The following is a 23,873-nucleotide window of genomic DNA, read 5'->3' on the forward strand; positions in this document are numbered from 1 at the left end:
CAGAAAATTAGAATATTGTGAAAAGGTTCAATATTGAAGACACCTGGTGCCACACTCTAATCAGCTAATTAACTCAAAACACCTGCAAAGGCCTTTAAATGGTCTCTCAGTCTAGTTCTGTAGGCTACACAATCATGGGGTAGACCATTGACTACGACCATTGACACGTTGCACAAGGAGGGCAAGACACAAAAGGTCATTGCAAAAGAGGCTGGCTGTTCACAGAGCTCTGTGTCCAAGCACATTAATAGAGATGCGAAGGGAAGGAAAAGATGTGGTAGAAAAAATTGTACAAGCAATAGGGATAACCACACCCTGGAGAGGACTGTGAAACAAAACCCATTCAAAAATGTGGGGGAGATTCACAAAGAGTGGACTGCAGCTGGAGTCAGTGCTTCAAGAACCACTACGCACAGACGTATGCAAAACATGGGTTTCAGCTGTCGCATTCCTTGTGTCGAGCCACTCTTGAACAACAGACAGCGTCAGAAGCGTCTCGCCTGGGCTAAAGACAAAAAGGACTGGACTGCTGCTGAGTGGTCCAAAGTTATGTTCTCTGATGAAAGTAAATTTTGCATTTCCTTTGGAAATCAGGGTCCCAGAGTCTGGAGGAAGAGAGGAGAGGCACACAATCCACGTTGCTCGATGTCCAGTGTAAAGTTTCCACAGTCAGTGATGGTTTGGGCTGCCATGTCATCTGCTGGTGTTGGTCCACTGTGCTTTCTGAGGTCCAAGGTCAACGCAGCCGTATACCAGGACGTTTTAGAGCACTTCATGCTTCCTGCTGCTGACCAACTTTATGGAGATGCAGATTTCATTTTCTAACAGGACTTGGCACCTGCACACAGTGCCAAAGCAACCAGTATCTGGTTTAAGGACCATGGTATCCCTGTTCTTAATTGGCCAGCAAACTCGCCTGACCTTAACCCCATAGAAAATCTATGGGCTATTGTGAAGAGGAAGATGAGAGACACCAGACCCAACAATGCAGAAGAGCTGAAGGCCACTATCAGAGCAACCTGGGCTCTCATAACACCTGAGCAGTGCCACAGACTGATCGACTCCATGCCACGCTGCATTCCTGCAGTAATTCAGGCAAAAGGAGCCCCAACTAAGTATTGAGTGCTGTACATGCTCATACTTTTCATGTTCATACTTTTCAGTTGGCCAAGATTTCTAAAAATCCTTTCTTTGTATTGGTCTTAAGTAATATTCTAATTTTCTGAGATACTGAATTTGGGATTTCCCTTAGTTGTCAGTTATAATCATCAAAATTAAAAGAAATAAACATTTGAAATATATCAGTCTGTAATTAATTAATAAATATAATATACAAGTTTCACTTTTTGAATGGAATTAGTGAAATAAATCAACTTTTTGATGATATTCTAATTATATGACCAGCACCTGTATGCATATATATATATATATATAGCTACCTGGTCTCATGGCATTTACGTACCTGGGTGCACTTTTTAGTGTGACATGAAATACGTACCAATAAGTACATATCACTGCAGTTTCCAAAATAAATGAACACTTTCACACAAATTTACAAAGTTGCGATTAATAAAGCATATGTATATATGTGTGTGTGTGTGAGAATATTAATTGTTTTCGCACCTGAATTAAACGTTGTCAAAAGTTATCATTAATTTCTTCTTCTTAAAGGATCTTTAATTTCTTTCCAGTTTAATATTTAGCAATGTTAATCAAATACATATAATAACCTCTGTCCAACTATGGTTGGTCAAACCCCTCGATTTATCTAAAAAACATTAAAGACTTCATATAAAAGGTCAATGTTATGTCATATTATGTCAGATACCTCAACTGAATTTAAAATCATTGCAATAAATTCTCAGTTGTTGGCAATAATAAGTAACAATTCCTATCAAACAACATCAAATGCAAAAAATAGTTGTAAACGATGATATCATAACACACTAAATGCTCTGAGTCTCTGATAGAATCGCTGTTTGGACATTTATTGGGAGTTTTATCTATTTATTTTTTTTAAATCGAGTGTTTGTTTTCAGTTCTGATTTTAGTTAGATTTGCATTTCATGAAAACTCACTTTTCTCATATTAGCTACACATTCAATGGCACTCTCCTCTAAAACAGAGAATATACAGTTATAGTGAAAGTGAAAAAAAGTGAAAGTGAAGTGACATATGCATTTAACCCATCCAAAGTGCACACACACAGCAGTGAACACACACAGCCATTTATGCTGCGGCACCCAGGGAGCAGTTGGGGGTTCGGAGCCTTGCTCAAGGGCACCTCAGTCATGGTATTGAGGGTGGAGAGAGCGCTGTACATATACTCCCCCCACCTACAATTCCTGCCGGACCTGAGACTCGAACTCGACTTCCCCTAGGTAATGGTAATAGGTAATAGGTAATGACACTGTCTGCAAATGCATTAAAGCCATAGAATATAATGTAGTGATGTTATGAAAAATATGATAAATTCATTATAGTGTTATATTTGGTCTCCACATCTTAAGTAGGCTATTTAGGGAATAGTGAATCTAACCCTAGTTCTGTCTTAAATCAGAAGATTTAAGCCATAGATTTGTTTTTGTTTTTTCCAAATAGAGCTATTCGAGTCATCTTTTTTTTTTTTTTTTCATATCGCAAGACATATTGCACAAAAACAAAATATCGCAATGTGATTTTTTTTTCCAATATAATGCAGCCTTACGTCTGTCCTACCCATAAATCTAAATGCATTTAGAAGAAATTACATTTAAATTATATTTTGCTACAGTTTTTGCTTGGAAATGATAAATATAATGGAAATGGAAAATGTAAATTTTATAATTGAATTTTCATTTTGCACTAAACATTGCAGATATCATTTTGCATATTACATTTCAAAATGAATTTTGCTACCCATATGCTTCCATTTTGGTGGACACACGTTATTGAATATTTATTGTTAGGCATGGCCTATTAGTCTTTTTAGCATTTATGCAATATACTGGAGCCAAACCTGAGAAAGTAGACCAGAATAGTCCACTGCGTTCCTGGACACGCAATTTGCGTTGCTGTAATTCAAAGGTGGGGATTATGCTAATTGTTAATGTGCATGCACCAGTGCCCTATTTACACCCTGTTTCCAACCTTGTGATGTAAGCAATTAATCCCTTAATAAATAATAATTAAAACCCTTTATAATCTATAATAACATTAAACTTATTTCATATTTTCTCTAAACCTTCTTGGATACAAAGACAGGCATCTGCAATTCTGGCCAAATTAAAAATATATTGTGTGTGAATTTGCACGTTATAATGTAAGCATCATTAATGACCCCTTGTGTTTAATTTAAAATTAATAATTGATTAGTGAAATGAAAGAATGATTTAACAAAAAATCTGAATGATTAGTAATTGTCTCCTATTGCCCTAAAAGCCCTCAAAACACTTCTTATTTAGTGTTACAATATTGCATGATTTGTAGATTATATCTAATTTACACTTTGCATAAACATTAGTTTTTAAAAAGTAACATTACATTCTTAAGGACTCTACGCTTACATTTTTGTCCTACTTAAAAAAAAAAAAAAAAAAACAAGAAAAAGGAACATCTTCTGATCAATGACAGAAATTAACCTTCACATTTTAAGGTGATATTTGACTCAAGGTTTTTTTTTATTATTATTTTTTAAAACTTTGTAATGCCTCTAACTTTATTAAATGCATGACATCTTTTGTGCCAAAAAATGTAGATTTATAAACGTTTATCAAAAATTGTAAAACAATAAATTCAATTCAAATAATAACATACAATCAGGAAGAATAAGTTAGTGAAATTAAATCAGCATCAACAATTAATCTTTGCACGGCACAAAAAAGCACAGATGTGGCATTAGAGACTTTTTGACAATACTCAGAGGTGGCATTAATGCATTTCATAATAACAATGTTATAAAATTAATGTTTAAAATATAAAGTTTTGAATATAGATATATTAAACAATTTAAATGACTCAATTTATACTTTAAAAATGAAACTGAAATGCCAGTAGGTGGCAGCATGTCACTGTCTTTATTACTGAATCAGTCATTCAATCGATTCGTTCAACTGGCTGATTTATTTAGGAACGAAGCAAGTGACTCCCTTTAAGACTCATTAGATTTGTTCAAAAACGCAGATTCACGAAACAGCACTGTTTTTGCTTGGAGATGTACAACGGCTAGCTGGGACTTGTTTGGAATTATTTTAGTTGACGAAATAGAGCACAATCACACAATAGTGTTCCTAAAATGCAAGTTGCTTAATATTAACTTGTGTATAAAATCAAAAATGTATAAAACCGTTGTATAAATTCAATTTCACATTTGCCTTTATCATAAAAATTCTGTCACTCGTCTTAGCTCATCGCAATCTCACACAATTCCATTTTAATTAATGAAGCTCTCATTATTTACATCCTCTCTGAACTTTGTTTGTTATAATGAATGACAAAAACTGCAGTCTGCTCTCACAATCTGTGCTGTGAGGAGTAGCACGCGCACCGATAGAGAAGCATTTCTATGGAGTCAATTTAATGCCGCATATATATGCAAAAGAAATTAAGTTTTGCAAAGAAAAATAAAGAATTGCAAAAGAAAATAAGTTTTGCAAATAAAAATAAAGAATTGCAAAATAGATAAATAAAACAGAGCAAAAGCAATGATTTTGCAATACATATTTTCCATGGCCATATCTACTAATTTATTTGCAATGCAGCTTTTATTTTGCGTTTCAGTCAAGTTTGAGTTTGCGATACCGTTTTTCCTTTGCGCTTCACGTTTCTGCGCGTCTCACTTTGTGGCACTGTTTTGACATGGGGGCGGAGTCAGGGGACGGGGGCGTGTCCAACAGGCCTGGGCATGCCTCCCTGCACTCAAAAAAATGATTCTTTAAACTAACTTAATTCAATTATGGACAGTGGTTCCACACAACCAAATTGTTTTTTATTAACATGAATGAATTTTTTGAACCTATGCAAACTCTGTGTTGTGTGAACACAATTGAATGAGGAAGAATCTATGTGAAATAGTAATGTCCAACCAACTGAATTTATTCACTTCCCTGTAACTTAAACTGGTTAAGTTTAGTGAACATGTTTTGGTTTATTAAAAACTGGCCAAATGTGTTTCACTTTATCAACATAAGGACGTTTGTTTCAAACAACTCATTTGAATTATGGACAGTGGTTCCATCCAATTAGTTCTAGTTACTTTAACTAAATAATTTCTATTTAAAGTTACTCCCTTCAACAAAGCATTTGTGTGTGTGTGAGATTGTCTTGTATTGAGTCATAAAAGACAAGATGTGTCACAAATGATCAAGTGTATTTGTTAAACAAGAGCAAAACGTACAGTTAAATACAGTTGAAACCACATTACACAAAATAGCAGAAATATCAAACTACTGTCATTTTCTAATTGGCATTTAAAGGCAACCAATCAAACCTTATTCCAGGAACAGGAACTGGCTCCAGAAATAACTTCTGCAGCACTCCAAATGTGTACCTGAGGTCAGGAGGGTTGCTCAAGTTCAGTCCATATATCAGTCCCAGAAACATGGTTTTGCATGGGGTATACTGCTAGGGTCCTGAAGAACTTTATCTTCCAACCCTTCAACATCTGCTGGGCTGTCTTCAATGTCTGCACCTTCAAATCTAATGACATATCAGATTCCCATGAGTCTTCTGGATCACCTCCTGAGTGCTGGCAACATCTGTATCCTAGAGAGGATATTTAAAAGTAAAAATACTCAAATTCTTGTGTATTAACTTTACCATAGCATTTATCATCCTTGAAAATACAAAAAAAAAAAAACCACACACTACTCACCATATACTCCATAATAAGACTGCTAGGGTCTTCAATCGGGTACTTCAATGTAATTAGTCTAAAGATGCAAACAACAACAATTTATGAGATTCAGCCTTTACATTTTTTCTAAAAATTACAACAACAACAAAAAAAAAATCATTTTTTTTATTCTGTCTGATCATTTCCTTACAGGAAATAGAGGCAAGCAGTCAATATGTAATTCTAACAAACATTTCAGTGGAAAATTAAACTATAACAGTACTGGGCCAGATCAGCACAGACAGCCACTGTCCTGCAGAGTTCAGCAATATTACCAATTAAAGGGAGAGTTCACCCAAAAATGAAACTTCTGTCATTAATTACTCACCCTCATGTCATTCCAAACCCACAAGACCTTTGGAACACAAATTAAAATATTTTTTGATGAAATCCGAGAGCTCTCTAACCCTGCATAGACAGTAACGCAACTGAAATGTTCCCACACCCAGAAACGTTGTAAGGACATCAGTAAAACAGTCCATGTTGCATCAGTGGTTCAACCATAATTTTACAAAGCTGCAAGAATACTTTTTGTGTGCAAAGAATGAAAAATAATGACTTTATCCAACAATTCTTCTCCAAATCATGTCTTCCGCCATTATCGAGAGTACCTCTGCATGTAAACAACGTACGCGTGTGATTCTGCTGACGTCTGCGTGTAACTACTGTGTGTCACTTTACTAGTGTTTCTAGTAAAACACTAAAACACCCCCCCCCCACTCGTGCCCCCTCTAAAATAATGAGTGCATGAAGCCCTGTTTGGAGGAGAAATGTTGAATAATGATTATTTTCATTTTCTTTGCACACAAATGGTATTCTCGTAGCTTCGTAAAATTACGGTTGAACCACTGATGTCACATGGAGTATTTAATTGATGTCCTTACTACGTATCTGGGCCTTGAATGTGGTAGTTGCGTTGCTCTCTAAAGGGTCAGAAAGATGAACGAAGGTCTTACGGGTTTGGAATGACATGAGGGCGAGTAATTAATGACAGAATTTTCATTTTTGGGTGAACTCTCCCTTTAAACACACCTGAATCAGCTAATCAAGGTTTTTAGGAATTTTCAAACAAAAACAAAGTCTTACTAGAAGTTCCAGGCAGGTGTGTTGGAGCTAAACTCTACAGAACACACTTCTGGACATGCCCGCCTTACATTAACCACCAAAACTATTTATTTTGAGGCATCTGTGTCGTGTCACATATTTTGTATGTATTGTATTAATAAACCTAATCTCATTATATCTGTTTTATTTGTTAATACCCATGACCATAACCCTAAAACTCAGTGGCTGGTAGGGATGCAACGATTATTGATTTTGTTGGTACGATTATAGTCTGAGGAATAATCACGGTTTCACGATTATTATGATTAGTATGCATTTATTCATTTCACAACATAAAATCACATAAACACTCTTTAGATATTAAAGTGTTATTTATTGCTGCCTTTTGAAGCAGAAATAACACAGTAACCAATAATACAGCACAAAATAATAATACTAAAGAAAAAAAAGTCCATCTCTCTATTGGAATTAAAAGGTGACCTCTGCTCTGTAAACATCCATGTCAGTATTTCCTTTTGAAAATAAATGTATTTGGTGTTTTCATTTCATTCTTTCTACATTTCTTTTGGACCTGAGGTACAGAACTTGGAGAGATGGTGAAAAATAAATTGACTTATGAATAATACTATAACAGGGATGATAAATCACAATATTAATTAAGTATTATTAATATAAGACTAATATTAACTTTATCCCACAGAGGACACTGTTACTAATGAGGGGAATAAACTAAACTATTATTGTAATCAACTGTCATCCATACTTATTCATTTTAATAATCTTTATTCATCTGATTTTACATAAGGCCTGAGAAAATCATGTCTATTATTTTGGTTTGTGAGCTCGAGATCGAGCTGCCCACACAAACATTTAGGAGGACAGAAACGTGTTGTGAACGCTGCCCAGCGACTTTCATTAATAAAATAGCTTAGATACTGGATCGCTACATTATATTAATCAGCAAAGAGGGGGTAAAATGACTGTTTAAATAACTAAACTCAAATCTTCATTGTTTAAAGTGACGCGCAGATGCAGGTAGGCTAATTCACACATGCACTCTCTCTCTCACCGCACCATTTAATCTCTGAAGCGGGCAGAATGTTCGAGCTAACGAACTTCGCGTCAGGTGGTCCTTGCCTTCACATCGTGCATTAAAATCGTTTATTGCACAGCGAGAACAGGTTGGCTAGCCGTGCATTATCCCTTATGTATTCGCTCTTTAACAGCAATTTTTACGGCAATATTTAAATGACGCCCTGGTCATTCTTGGTGGACCCGAAATGGTCCCACACTATCGACTTCAGTCATTTCTCTGGTGGAAATAAAGGATCGCTGTTTGGTTCCTCTGTCATAGTTAATGTAGTAGCCTCTGTGTCTCTGTGATAAGCACGGCATTTTAAGATGGTGCACCGCTAGTGTAACTTTGTTTTGCTCATGTTTCAACAGTTCCATTCCGTGCAACAGAAACACTCGGTGTAGCAGAGCCTTTATGATTAATTAACCGTGACGTTTTAAATCGCGGTTAATCGTAAAACCGGTAAAAACGCTGCATCCCTAGTGGCCGGTGAGAAAATAATGTTTTAATACAAGGTTTTGTTGAGTGTACTTGTTCTTACCTGTGTAATGGGCACCAAGAGGGTTTAATTCTTTGTCCAAGGACTCTTCTTCGATTTACAAACATCTTCATAAGTTTTGCAGTGTGGATCCATTTTGGCAAAGACTGTTGACACAAATGGGCCTATCATAATTCTGTCCGTCTCAAATTCTGCACAAATCTGTAAACAAATTAAGTGCAATGTGTTACAAGAACACCCATACAGTTTAACAGCAAAGACAAATTCAATGATCAAAAACAAATCAATGATTTATTTGCTTGAGTAATGAATATGTTTATCATTCCAAAAGGGTGGATGTGATTACATATCTGGAGCATATGTATAATGTGAACAGCTCAGAGTACTGTCCGGTTTGAAGTCATTGTATGACCGCGTCCTCCATGTTCATAACCAAAACTTCAAATAGGCTAAGCCGTGAATTGTAACAAAAGTCGACAAAATATTATTACAGCGTATCTGCAGGATTTTTAAAATCAAATTTAAAACTTATAAAGACCTTTTTAAAGGGGTGGTTTACTGTTTTTTATTTCTAGGCTTGATTGTGTTTATGGGGTGCAGTCTAACATGTGTTCATGCTTCATTTTTTTTTAAAACGCATTATTTTTCATATAATTTACCTTTATTCCACACCGCTCTGTCCCTTCTCTGACAAATGCCTCGATTACTTCCTGTTTTTATGAAGCCCCTCCCTCAGAAATACGTGATGGGCTCTGATTGGTTAGCTGGCTCAGTGTGTTTAGATTCACTAAACCGCCGAGCGTGCGTCTAAATGTCCCGCCCCTCAGCTCAGCGGCATGTGCTCCTGTTTTATTGTAAACAATGATTTATAACAATATAGAAACGTCTATTGCTTATCAATTTGAGCCCGACTGAGACGCAGAGGATATTAGTGAAGATCGCGCAGAACCTGTGCAAGCACGGCTCTTAAATGGTATGTTTGTTTGTTTGTTGTCTCATACGTTTAGATACGCTGTTATTATGCTACTGCTTATGTTAGCTTTTAATATACGGTTTTATTCTGATTAAAGCTTTAATACAGTACGGCAACAGCGCACGCGTCCATGTATAACGCTTCTCATAACAGTTTGTTGGAGCTGATCTGACGATCTGAATGAGAGAGAGAGAGAGAGAGAGAGAGAGAGAGAGAGAGATGCAGAGCAGGGCGACACGAGGAACAGTATTAACGGCTGTTTAAGAACATTGATTTTGAAACTTGTGAATCCATTAGAATCGATAGAAGACAGAATCGCGATTCATATATGAATAGATTTTTACGTGCACCCCTAGTTTTTTCTTCCTCTTCTCTAAAGCAGCACAGCATGGCCCCGCCCCCTTCCTTACATGTTCCCGAGGGCGGGGTTTATCTGGGTCAGTGACGTATCAAACCCGGGAAGTAGTTCGTTGTAGTCCCTTACCAGCCGTTTTTGTAGGCATTAAACTTCCAGAATTTAAAAAGACAATATCTCTGTTTGCATTGAACTTTCAGCGCTGCAACTTTGCAGATGTTGTTTATGCACAAACAGCAACATTACACACTAACTAACATTAAAAAAGTGAAATTGCAATAAACCACCCCTTTAAGACCTGGGGGCTGTTGCATAAAAGTTTAGGACTAGTCTTAAAAGTTAGCTAATTATTATTTTTTTTATTCAGTTACATAAAAATGTAGATTAGTCTAAGTTGAATCCAAAAAAATAAAACTGATTACATTTGGCAAACTGCTAGTTTTCACATTGCTCTAATAGTAACTGAAAAAGCAAAACAATTATTGTTTCCCTGGTAACGGCAATACACAAAGTAGCGCTGCAGACTTGCATCGCTCATGTTTATTCAGTGTAATCATTCTTATTTCGGTTTATAAATGATAAAAATGCATACAGTACTTCACTTACTTTTGCCAAAACTGTTTTCTCCTCCGTCAGTCAAGTTGTGACATTCCTTCATCAGGCAGCGATGAAGTAAGAAAACAGTGAGCAAATGCATGCTGTTACAAAAGAAGAATAGCAGATAAAATGTTAAAATGTATGCAGAAGTCGACTGTGGCATTATTTGTACTTGCTTCCGTGCTTTAGCTGATTGAGTAGGACAGAAAGAGCACAGGGAGGTTTTATTTAACTGCTCATATATCATTAATAAGAAGGAAAACCATCTGAATTAAAAAAAATTCGTCCCATCGTCTGTTCTACAAGCACACATAACGTTACGTTACAGTCCAAACACGACAGAAAGACATGCGCTTTCACATCTCCCAACCGCACGAAATCATAACGGCGCGGTAAACAGTTACACAATAACTACTCGACTGCAAAACAAAACACTAAAAGCATAATAAAAACTCTAACAAATGAAAGACTTTAACACAAAGAAAACTTTAGATTTTCTTACCTGACTGGTATTTCTAGACGCCATGATGCACAGCCTTCGCGCCGTCTTCATCAAAGGCGTTTGAAATCGTCATATCCGGTTTTTTTTTGAATGGCGAAATTAAACCCTTTACGTTAGTTTAACAATTGATAATTAAGTAAAATGGAACATTAAACAGTTTAAGTTAATTAAACACAATACAATAGTGTTTTGGCTGAAAATGAAATATATTTGTGTTGTTTTAACAAAAAATATCTGAATAAAACGGACAGTGGCACAAAACCATTTTTTTGAGTGTGGAAGTGACGTCATCGGCCCGAGACGCAGATCACAGCTGATCCAGGCACGTCATTGAGCAGAGGCATGCGGGCGGATCGTTTCCTTTTATTCACTAGCTTTAAAACATGCATGTTTTCATTTTATTAACAAATGTATATGTGTATTAGCAGCGTTTGCTCAAGTTAAAGAAGTTGTTAATATGAACATCTGTTGTTTATTTCTCTCAATGTGTGCACACTTTTATAGCATTAAAATGTGTATTGTTTCATCTGGTTAACTAAATGTGCATTAATAGTGCTTGTTTAAAATCTCTTAACCTGTGCACAGCGCTCTTTGTTTACATTAGTTCAGAGTTACTGCTAGTTTTAATGTAAAAGAATGCAATTAACTTCACAAACTATACATCATTAAAAGGTCTAAGACTTAAGCTTCATATCCATCTCGACTTCGTTTTCATTTACATAACTCCTGGCATAAATTAAGAAATGACTGGCACTGGAAGTTTAAAAAATGAAGCTTGAGTCTTTTGGTTTAAATTTCTCTTGGCCACGAGATATTAATGGGTAAACAAACCAGCGTGACCATAGCAACCTGGGATCATCAGAGATTATTAATATTTTATTTTTAATTAAGAAATTATAAAAAAAAAAAAAATACATTATTAAATTATTATATTAACACCACCATGGGGTAATTTTACCCACGGCTGTTTTTCAAATAGGCTACATAATATATTTTCAATTAAAAATATCCAAGTCTTACAGTCATTGACTTTTACTAAAATTGTGTTATTTACAATCCCCTGTTTATTGTTAAAAAAAATGTTTAGATAAAACCAGAACAAAAATGGGGCATTTATACCTATAAGCGCCATCAGGACAAATTTACGCATAATTCCTGTCATCACGTTCAAATGAAGATGTTTTAGATGTTTATTCCTCTACTCATAAATGTTCAAACTTTGGATTAAATATTAATTTGTGTTTACAATTTTTTTATCGTTTATGGTTCGTTACTGTGTTGCTTATTTATTCCTGAAAAAAAAAAAATCTGAATTATGATGTAATGAATAAAACAATTTTTATGATTACCCCAAGTTTATTGGTGTTGTTCTCTTATTCAAATGATAAATTATATAACTAAACAAATTAATTAATTAGGTGAAACTGTGCACTTGAATTTGTCATTGTACATCCTTTGCAATGTGGTAAATTAGTATTGTTTATAATAGTCTATTTAGGGTGTTTTAGTCATTTAAATAACAAGGGTTATCTTGAAACATTTTATTAGCTATAATATTACAACACCCAAATATGTATATATTTCCTCGCAATTCTCGTTGTCATTGCAGGCTGGTTTATATTCATCATTAAGAAAAGTGATTAGTTTAACCTGCTTAAAAATAGCTGTGAACTTAAAACAACAGGACAAAAACATAGCTGATGACTAAAAATAATAATTTTATGACTCTAGACATTGTGAAGACAGTGACATAATACAGTGACATACTACGTTTTTAGCCATATCAAAACAGTAGTCATGGCATGGGTGAATTTGACCCACTGGCGCTTTTAGGTATACAGCGACCTCTGGTGGTTGAAGTGTTAACCATAGGCTACGTACTGGACTGTATCACGATGTAGACAACATTCGAATTAAGTTTATTATGAATAAATGTTACATAAAGTATAATAAAATAGGCCGACAAGAAAACATTTTTATCCATCCCACAAGTCTTGTAAGTCCATGTATTTTATTAATATTGGTAATATTTTTATATTTGTTGTTATGTATTTGATTTATTTTCCCTTCATTTCGATCTCTTAACGTTCAGGGCTGTATAATAATAATAATAATAATAATAATAATAATAATAATAGCCTAATATACACATATATTACATAAAAAGACACGATCAACGGACTGTGGGATGGATAAATATATTTGATCAGTCTCTGATAATCCCAGGTTGCTATGGTCACGCGGGTTTGTTTATGCATGATTAAACTCATGGCCACGACATACAGTATTATCATGTTCCCACGACTTAATATCTCGTGGCCACGACAAAACTAAACCAAAAATACTTTTTAATCTTTTTTTAAACTTCCAGTGCCAGTCATTTCTTAATTTATGCCAGGAGTTATGTAAATGAAAAACGAAGTCGAGATGGATATGAAGCTTGAGTCTTAGACCTTTTTAATGATGTATAGTTTGTGAAGTTAATTGCATTCTTTTACATTAAAACTAGCAATAACTCTGAACTAATGTAAACAAAGAGCGCTGTGCACAGGTTAAGATATTTTAAACAAGCACTATTAATGCACATTTAGTTAACCAGATGAAACAATACACATTTTAATGCTATAAAAGTGTGCACACAGGCAATGGGCTCAGATTGGTTAGTTGTGATTGGTGTGTTGTGATTGGCTAAACCGCGTACTGCACGTTGTCCGGAAACTTCACGCCCATTACCTTCACGGGCAACAGTTGCATGTGCTGCGGTTAAATTGTAAATAATGGTGTCAATATAGCCGTATCAGTTTGAGCCAGAATCAGACCCAGAAAGCGGTAATGAAGAGAGTCGAGCAGAACCTCCGCAAGCACGGCTCTTACAAACGTTTCTGAATGAAGTTTGCTGTTGTGATTACATATCATTTTCTGAAGTTCATACACGTTTGTCTTATACACACAAAATTAGGGATGCACCGGTTGACCGGCCATAAATCGGAACCGGCCGGTTTTTGCTTATAATGTGCGATCGGCAACCGGACGGTTTTTTGTCTTTTTTCCGGTCAATTTTTCCGGACTACATTCGCGGACAAATAAGAGCCGCTTTCCTGCGCTCGCTGAAGTTGCGCGAGCGCACCTGTCCGACCTGTCGTTTCAAAGAATATCTCACCGGCGAGCGCGTCAAGTATAAACGCCTCGTCCGTTTGGGGAGGCTCGCGAAGCGGAGCCAGGCGCGAGTATAAACGAGGCTTTAGACAGTGAACGTTTGTTCAGCTCAGCTTCTCACGTGTTGGATGAGAAACGAAACAGACTAACTTGTGACAAAGCTGAAATGCTTGTTTTTGTAAAGAAGAACTCTTATGCACTTTTGAAAAACCAGAAGTAAACATCAGTTCTATAAGATATAGGATGATTAGGCCTATTTTTTATTTTACCTTAAAATTACATTGACTTAATTTGATTTAAAAAGCACCTGCTGTAGCATCTTTGTTTTACTCGTTGCACTAAACATTATTTGATTTAACATTTTGGTATAATATATTCATATAGCCAACTTTGGTTTTATTTAGTTTCACTGGTAAAGACCTTTTTTTCTTTATACCAAATTGAAAAATGAAAACAAATGCTGAATGCTGATTAAGTGACATCTTTGTTTGAAGTGTTGAATGTGTTTTGATTGTGCTGTTTGGATTGTGGAACTATGCAGTTGTTGCCTTTAAAATGACATGGTTACAGTTAATGTATTCATTTAAGGCCAGTTTATAGATTCAACCCAATTTAAAAACAAAAGCTAAATGCTTTTGTCAGTACCTATGTTTGTATTGAATGTAGCCTACTTACTGTGCAGTTACTGCTGTTAATTTCAGATGGTTACAGTTATTTTCAATAGCCAAAACCCAGTTTGGCCTGTTAAATACCAAATAAACATCTTGTTTATGTATACTTTCATTCTTTCTTGTTTGTTGCTTTGATAAAAAAAAATCGGTATCGGAATCGGCCGGTTTGCTTGTAAAAAATCGGTATCGGAATCGGCCATGAAAAATTATGATCGTGCATCACTACACAAAATAGCATCAAACTAACTGGCTACTATAACCAAACAGCATTGGCTTGTGTTTACGTTCTTGATCAAATCGAAAAATTATGTCATAAAGTATACATGGAAAATACATTTACAAAATTAGTACATAATTACAAATTCGGGTCCAAAATGTTTATACGTGTTTGTCAAAGACACACGAAATAGCATTTAACTAACTGGCTACTAAAGCCAGCGTTGGTATTTGTTTACGACCTTGATAAAACTAAAACATTACGTCTGAAATTATACATGCAAATACATTTAAAATTATGAAATCTTACTTACAGGTTGTGGCCCAATAACTGCTGCCTCTGGTTTTAAAGTTGAAACCGCTCCATGTTTTAGTAATAGTTTCTGTGTGAATCCGGCATTGAACTCGTGTAGATTCTGGAAGCTGTCTTCCGTAAAATGCGCAGCGCAGAGAGGTAAATTAGGATTGTAATCGTCAGGAACATAATCAAACATAAATTTTAACCATTGTTGACGAACTACAGCGTCCGTAGGAAGCCCGAACACAGAAGACCTGACAGCTGGGTGAAAATAACACCGTTTCGACGGCATGGCTACAACTCTCCACTATAACTCTTCCTCTTCGACAAAGCCGCAGGACATGGCCTTGCCCCCTCTTTTGCATGTTCCGGAGGGAGGGATTGATGGGTTTATTACGTATGCAACCCGGGAAGTATCTCGTTGTAGTCCCGTATGAGTCGTTTTTGTAGGCATTAAACTTCCTGATTTTTAAAAGACGATATCTCCGCTTACGTTGAACTTTCAATGCAGCAACTTTGCAGATACTGTTCATGCACCAACAGCAACATTACACACTGTTTAAAATGAAAAAAGTGAAATCGCAGTAAACCACCCCTTTAAATCACAAAAGACGGCATTGCGCAGCGAAGCAAGGACACAAATATATCGCGCTAGGCTTATGTGCAGAACTGGGATCGCTTTAGTGGTCTTTTGAATGGATAATATATAGAAATCACTTTAATTTCCAAATAAACCCAACTAGTTGGAAGAATAAATTATATGTACGTGTGTGCTATTGATAAAATAGAATATGAACAGAATAAAAAATAACAAATAAAATATAATTATAAAATAACACATAATCCCTATTTACAGGCCCTACTGTTCTCATATCATATATAACTGTGATGTTCTACAAAACAAAAAGCTTTAAAACACTTTTTTTTTCTTACTGCTGAAACTTAGATAACTTACAGTGAAATCCGTTTAGCGTAGCTTCATGGTGAAAACTTCTGCATCACTTTTGTCAACGCTGTCCGTAGTTAGAATACACACTTGACTTTATCTATTGGTTATTGTGGGGAAACAGAAGGGAGTGTTTTACCCCACTCTCTACCCTCTGATTCGAGGAACACTTCCTGCCTTGACTAATCCCATTTGAACAAGATATTTCTTACACTTTGTATTAGAACTATGTGTAAGCAAGAAAGTTATATTGTAGCCTAAATACATACTTTACCATTGTTGTCTCCCATATTAATACGTTTACGCTGTAGGCTACTATGTGACACAATTCAGTATTCTCCTATTGACCTGTTTGCCTTGTTTGCGTTCCCTTACAAAAATTACCTGTGGTATTACATGTGGTAAAACATTAAAAGTACTACACAAAAATTGTGTGGTAATTATGTGGTATTATGTTGTTTTTTGGGACGCTTTACCACAGCATTTTTGTTGTACTGTATGTAATATATCTGTGATATTCCTGTGGTACTACTGTCATAAACCTGTGGTATTACTGCTGGCTTTCCTGTAATAGTCCTGTGGTCCTTTTGTAATATTTCTGTGGTATTCCTGTAATAATTTTGCAGGGTTTTTTATGGTAACACTTAATTTGCTATGATATTCCTGCTAGAAAACCATAGTTTTTCTGTCATAAACCTGTGGTATTACTAGCATACTTGTCATAATCTTAAAAATGTTACAAATACAAAAATGTGACACACCATACTACATCTGCCATATTACATTTCAACATTTATTCACCATATGTAACAACATCATCTGTGTACACTACAAAGTAGGGTATATGACACAATAAAACAATATAAGGCACAATTAAACAAAGCATGACAATGCAAATTCACAGTATTCAAACATTAACATCTCACAATTAAGCTTTCGCTCAATTGATCATTTGTTGTGAACAGCCTCTCTCAGGGATCCTGTGTCCACATCAGGGAAAGCATTGTCTTGCGTAGCCAGAGCTTCAGACTGACGGCTTAAGGTCTGGAATGAGGCTGTTTGACCGACATGTCAAACAACCAATCACAGTTCATTTCGTTCAGGTCACGTTTCGGGGCGTGGAAATGTCACCACAATAACAGACCGGTGTGTAAAACTCTCGGACGTATTTTACAGATTCCATGCCATGAACTTTAAATATTTCACATACTTTTAAAAACCCAGCGGTTAGTTGATCCTGATAAGCGCTTGTCATCACAGTTGTAAACATGACGGCTTTCTTCTTTCGTGAGGAGTTCGGCGTCACAGCATCTTTGATTCCAGGTGGAACATTAAAGAATGCAACACGTACGTCTCCCGGAAATCCTGTATAATTCAATCAGTCCGATGACGACATTTTTTGTGTGCCATATGTATCACATGTTTAGCCAACGGTCCGTGGGCGTGACGTCTGAGGCTGAGAATAGGGAAAACACAGCTCACTTTTTCTGCAAAATAAAAAAATCGACATGACTAATATACATTAATAAATAACTGACAAACGGTCCTTTAGGTTGGTTTGAAAACTACCGATATGTGTGTTGGAGCAGGTTTACAACAAAGCTAGGACAGTTGCCCTCCAGGAGCCGAGTGTGATACCCCTGCTATAAAGTGTTATAAAAAAAACCCCCTCACAATTCCAGGAAAGTTAGTCTATAAATTACTAGACCAAAGCCAAAACCATGCTGTACTGTTTTGCTGTTGTTCTGAATATGAGCACAGCTATCACGTGTCCATAGGAACAATGATTAAACAACAACATGACTGCAATTTTGATATTACTCTTTTACAACAGTACATTAAAAATGTAATTAATAGTGAGTAGAGATGCATGACATATCAGCAGATGATATATTATTGGCCATAAGAAGGAAAATTCAAACATTGTTATTGCACCAATAACAATTTCCACCAACAGTTCCACAGATAATTAAATCTGGTATATTTACATACAGAGAAATTCATGATTACACGCAGCTTCTTTAATTTTGCAATTTGACAATGGCACTGAGCAATAACACACTTTGATTTTAGTTTGTTTGACAGATGTTTTGCCAAAGCAACTGTGCAAAACACAATAGTAGAGAACTTTTATGTTATCATGAGAAGTGAACAAATGTTTCAGTTTATTATGAAACTGTGTGTGACAAAGAGTGTGTTTAGTATAATGTGAGCAACACATATACTCCACTCTAGGTTTTCTTTTTCTGCTCCTACTCACTAAATATGAGCATTGAGGGCTTTCAAAAAATATGCTCCTCAATTCAGATCAATCCATTCCCCAACCTGCCTCTACTGTGCACCACATACATGATCTGAAATACTGTGAACACAGAGTAATACAAACAGTGAAATGTATTGGACCAATCAAATTTGAGGATTGAAACAACATTTTTTTCTAAATACAATTTTATATTTACCTCACTTTCAGTTTGAGGTCGTGCCTCTGTCCATAGCCTTCTCAGCTCATTGAGAATCCAGGAATCTCTGAAACAAGATTTTAACTAATTATTTTTTATAAAAACAATTGATTTTATCTTATAAATAATTTAGAGAAATATAAAAGGTGCTTTGAAATTTTTCTATAAAAATATATATTATATTAGAGACTTGTTTAAAATTATACAGAGTGTAATCAATGAAGCGGCCATTTACAACACTTGCATCATGTCTGCACTTCACTGAACTGTATGTGGTAACATCTATGAACTGGTTATTTAACATGATCAACCTGACTGTATTGACAGATCAAAGTCATTTTTAAGATCAGGTAAATATTGGCTCTATAACAACTGCATCAACTTTTTAGAGAGCATATTGTTTACTTTTTATTGTAACTGCTTTATAATATTCCTCATTTTGTGAGAAGTTTTTTTAGGTTAAAATATAAATACCTGAAAGACGTGACTCGAGATCTCAGTCCACTAATTTGTCACTTACAGTTTTCAAGTTCCTCTCTGAGCCGCTGTTTTCTTCCTGTAGCCCTTCTATTCTTCTTTGCATTTCTTGAAAAGATACATAAGCAGCATAAACATTTATTGTCTTTTGTGGTATTGTGTTTTGAAAAACTGGAATTGACGGTTTTATAGTATTTAGCCTACTATTTTTTGCCTGTTTTCTTGTTGACTTATGTTTAATTAGTTGCTGCATTAAATGCTGTCCAGTCTTTGTTTCTGTTTTTATATAAAAGATTGTGAAAAAGAGCATACTTACTGAGGCTGAGCTGACAGTCTTTTCAGCATCGTCTGAGCTTTTTCGGTTTTACAATTCTTCATTTAGCTTACCAGGTACATCAGCACCGGGCTTTATCTTCCCAGTTAATCTGGCTCTCTCTTTAAGCAGGTTTTCAGCCTGACTCTGTAATATAAAAACACGTCAACAATAGGGTTGTCAGCTGACTGAATTTAGTAGCTGAGATTTTTGTTTTAAATATGGAACAAAAGTAGATTTCTGCAGCAGCACTCTTTACTTGTTTAACTCACACAGAAAACACATGATGGTGTATTACACCGAACTCAGTATGAATCTTATTAATCAATTAAATCATGAAAACTGGCTATATGTACTGATCCACCAATGTAGCTCAGTTCACGAACATGACACTATTAAGCCAGGCCTTTTTGGACAATTTCAGTGTCCAATTTATTAACAAATAACTCTTATGAACCCGCTCTTTTAATGAAGAGCTGTATGTTATTTCCAGTCGGTCTAAATTCGTTATATTGATACTTACTATCTCATCTAAACAGAGTGATATGTAATCGCGTGGTAAATTAAACTAACAAATACAGCACGGGTAGCATGCACATAAAAGTACAGCAGAAGCACTTTATCTAACGTTACTCACCAGCAAAGACGGATGAACTGAGACGTCTGGTTTCTCGCAGCGGGCCAGCCGACGATTACTTCCTCGGAGAAATACCATTCTTCCTTAATTAATGTTTCGTCGTGAATGTGTGTGTCTTCAGTGTAACTCGATAGACCTGTTTCGACTGGGTTTTCTTCGAAAAAATAAAATAATCAGAAACGCAACATTTTACAAACTGTCTGGTTCGCGGTTGGCGGTTGAGAACGGCTTGACGTCACAGTTCAAAATCCAAAAGTGCGCCAAAGTCTGAGCTTCACCATTGCCATGGAAACGGGCAGCAAGCAACGCTAGCATAAATGCCTGTGTGCATAATATAATTATTAATGTTATTATGTTAATGTGTATAATTATAATAATTGATTATTTTGTGTACTATATTCATACACACACACACAGAGATATATATATAAAAAACACAATACACACTGGACTATATTTCATATCTTAGAAATATTGATGTTGTCATTACATTATAGCTGTTACAGTTACAATATAACACATTTGTCATAAATTAAATTTAAATCATAAAATGAAAATTTTTGTGAGAATGTACTATGTAGGGAATTCATTTTTGTAGTTTAATACAATTTTAAATTATGATAAAGTGAGATCAGACAATTGTTTATATTGTAAAATGCTTTAGCAGTTGATTACAGCTTAGCATTTTTATTATATTTTAATTCAGATAGTAACCTTAAAAATATCACATTACTGTATTTGACATACTGCACTCACCTGCATTATTTCTGCCAGCTAGATGTCATTGTTTTGGAAATATCACACAAAAACAATACATATACCATTCAAATACAACACATTGTATTTTCTGTAGTAAGTTCATGCTGTATAGAAAGTGCTGTGGTAATCCTGTCATATTTAGCTTGTGTTGGAATTACAACACAAAAACTACATACGGCAACTAATAGTAAATTCTTGTGATACTGTACAACAGAGAAAGTGCTATCATAATCCTGTCATATTTAGCTTGTGTTGGAATTACAACACAAAAACTACATACGGCAACTAATAGTAAATTCTTGTGATACTGTACAACAGAGAAAGTGCTATCATAATCCTGTCATATTTAGCTTGTATTGGAATTACAACACAAAAACAACAGAAAAACCACATACGACATCTAATGGTAAATTCTTGTGATACTTTACAACAGAAAGTGCTGTGGTAATCCTGTCATATTTAGCTCTGCTCATTTGTTGTGTGGTAAATTTATGTAGTACTGCTGCAGTACCACAGGAATACCACAGGACATTTTTGTAAGGGTTATTTGACCTGTTTTCATGCGTTGTGATATAAATAAATATAGCGGCAATGGCACTTTCTCTTTTAGGCCTACTCTCTCAGTCGCTAACATTCGTTTATAGTCTGGAAAAGACAAGCAAAAAGTAAAATAAATAAATAAATAAAACACATGACATGAAACAACACACGATACATATCGACAAGCAAAACATATAGGCCTATTTAACTCCACACAAATATAGTTTAATGCTAAAGCAATATCAGTTGCTTAAGATTAGATAAGAATAAACTTTAAACAACAATCTGGTTTTCTCTCTTTAGATCTTACCTGAACCAAACGCCATTTTCTCACCAACGGCTTGAAAACAAAAGCCAAAGTTGTTGTAATGACTATGAAATGGGCTCATATAAACTCATCTGCGTCACCCTGTGGAGGACTTGGGTAAAGTTGGTTTTATATTCGCACATTCGCACATTTCCGCGTTTAATAACTTTCTAATTATATGTGCAGTAAAGTTATTTTTTGCTAATTCTAATCAGCGACATCACTGTCAACCTACTTTTTTCACAATCGATCAAAATGGGCAAGTATTGTTTTAATGTCATACTTACTTGTGAATGTCCGCTGAATGTCCGATGTACTGCGGTTAACAATGCAGAAGTCCGAATGTGCCAATATAAAACCAACTTTACCCAAGTCTGTGGATGCTCTAAAACATATCGACAGATTTTACCCCTCACTTACGAGCTCCATAATAATGCTAACAAAACAGAGGTTTACGAGCACTGTGGTGAGATGCACATTAAATAGACTACACATCCATTACATGTATATAGGCCTACATTTATTCCTTTATCAGACGCTTTTATCCAAAGCAACTTCCAAATGATGAATACAAGTGATTCATCATAAAGAGTGAAATGTCATATACTACAACTCATAATACAAAGTTTCAGACCTTTTTATGGAGTGAATATTGTGCCAAAACTATACAAACAAATCCAGCGTTTTGCAAAAAAACACAATCTGCTTTGCAAAGAAAAACTCGACTTTCAAACAAACGCAAAGTGATTTACAAATACAAAACTCTATTTGAGAGAAAATGCAGAGGTATGGACAAATATATGTATTGTGTGTTACAACTGTGAGACTCATTTGCCTTTTTATGAGGAAACTTGGCTTGATTTTCTCACAAATGCAATTGAGCAACTTTCTTTTCCAAAAACAGCAGATGGCGCTGTCGGTCAATTTACATTAGTCTCCCGAGACCCGAAACACCTCTTTAGAGCAAGTACTTTTTTATTTTATTTTAATTTATTTTTATTAGAACTACAACAAAGAAAAATATACAATTATATCAAGACATCCAAATAAAAAAAGAAAAGAAAAGAAAAAATAAACGTGGGTTTACAGCCTACATTATATACAAATATACAAATTTACAAGAATACAAAGAAAAGAGCAACTAGATGTCAATAATCCAGAAGACAGCATATATGAGATCACTTTTCAATTAAATTCAGCTCTTTAGCAAATACAATTGTATCTTTACATGTTTTACTATCAATAAACTGAAGAGAATCCCAATATGAATGTACATCAACCATAAAAACCTTCAAACAAGGTTTAGAATTATTTATTTTACTTTTATGGACATGAAACTTAGCAAATAAAATTCAGCAATAAGATTGAGCATAAAGTTAACAAACATACTTTTTGATTCAAAATAAAATAAAAAAAATCTTTTGAATTCAAATCACAACTATAACCAGTTTTCTCTTGGACATACAACGATAAGTCTCCCCAAAACTTCTTTGAATGGTAGCATTCATGAAAACGATGTAGCAATTTTTCTGGCTGATCTGAACAAAATGAGCATTTTCCATCAATAAATTTTGACAGAGTATAATTACTAACATAAATGTTATGAAGGATTTTCAAATGTAATTCCCTAAGTTTGTTAGAAATACAGAATCGATGAGGGAGCGACCAAGCTTTTTTCCACATAATATCTGTGAAGCAAACATTCCAGAAAAATTTCCCTCTAGGCTTTAGGGATCTATTTTTATAAAATATTTGTCTAATCAATTTATTTATACACTTTTTACTGTTAATGTCAACCCCATTTAGACAAAGTACAGGTTCCGATCGACAGATATTATATGACAACATATGACTTCTCATCAACATCAGTAGACCTAGAAAATAACCATTTGTTCATGAAATTTTCATAGGAAATTCAAATGCGCTGATTGGTCTAAAATATCGGATAAAAAATAAATACCTTTATCCATCCAGCTTTGTAAATAAAGACATTCCCGGTTAACTGTAATATAAGCATTATTCCACAGGATTACTTTATGTGGGGAAAAGTTGTGCACATAGCATAACTTCCAAGCCTTAAGAGCTTGCTGATGGAAATTGGACAATGCCACAGGTAATTTATTAACAGAGTAATCACATAATAACAAGAAACGCAA

General features: G+C 35.1%; 1 protein-coding gene and 1 long non-coding RNA gene across 10 annotated transcripts in view; both read right to left on the minus strand.

Annotated features, from left to right (window-relative positions):
- Positions 1-22,009, minus strand: part of LOC131536920 (trichohyalin-like) — a 38,020-nt gene extending 16,011 nt beyond the window's left edge. Inside the window, exons 1-5 of one of the 9 annotated variants that reach the window (XR_009270132.1) lie at positions 20,112-21,952; positions 19,478-19,621; positions 19,159-19,269; positions 18,685-18,751; positions 16,998-17,681 (exon numbers count right to left, since the gene is read on the minus strand). Coding sequence is in view for 1 of the 9 variants with exons in the window: in XM_058770115.1 (XP_058626098.1) it covers positions 21,721-21,799 (79 nt within the window). In the remaining 8 variants the exon portion in view is untranslated. Of the gene's footprint in view, positions 1-16,997; positions 17,713-18,684; positions 19,270-19,477; positions 19,622-20,111 lie in introns of those variants that run through there. The other 8 variants (XR_009270129.1, XR_009270126.1, XR_009270131.1 and 5 more) reach the window with 8 other exon arrangements.
- Positions 5,331-11,457, minus strand: LOC131536921 (uncharacterized). The gene is made up of 5 exons (XR_009270135.1): positions 10,939-11,457; positions 10,446-10,537; positions 8,554-8,712; positions 5,852-5,909; positions 5,331-5,742 (listed from the first exon to the last, which is right to left on the minus strand). It is a non-coding gene; the product is annotated as an uncharacterized LOC131536921 (long non-coding RNA).
- Positions 22,010-23,873: the final 1,864 nt, after the last annotated feature.

This window comes from Onychostoma macrolepis, chromosome 03, assembly GCF_012432095.1.
Source record: "Onychostoma macrolepis isolate SWU-2019 chromosome 03, ASM1243209v1, whole genome shotgun sequence".
Classification (NCBI taxonomy): Eukaryota; Metazoa; Chordata; class Actinopteri; order Cypriniformes; family Cyprinidae; genus Onychostoma; species Onychostoma macrolepis.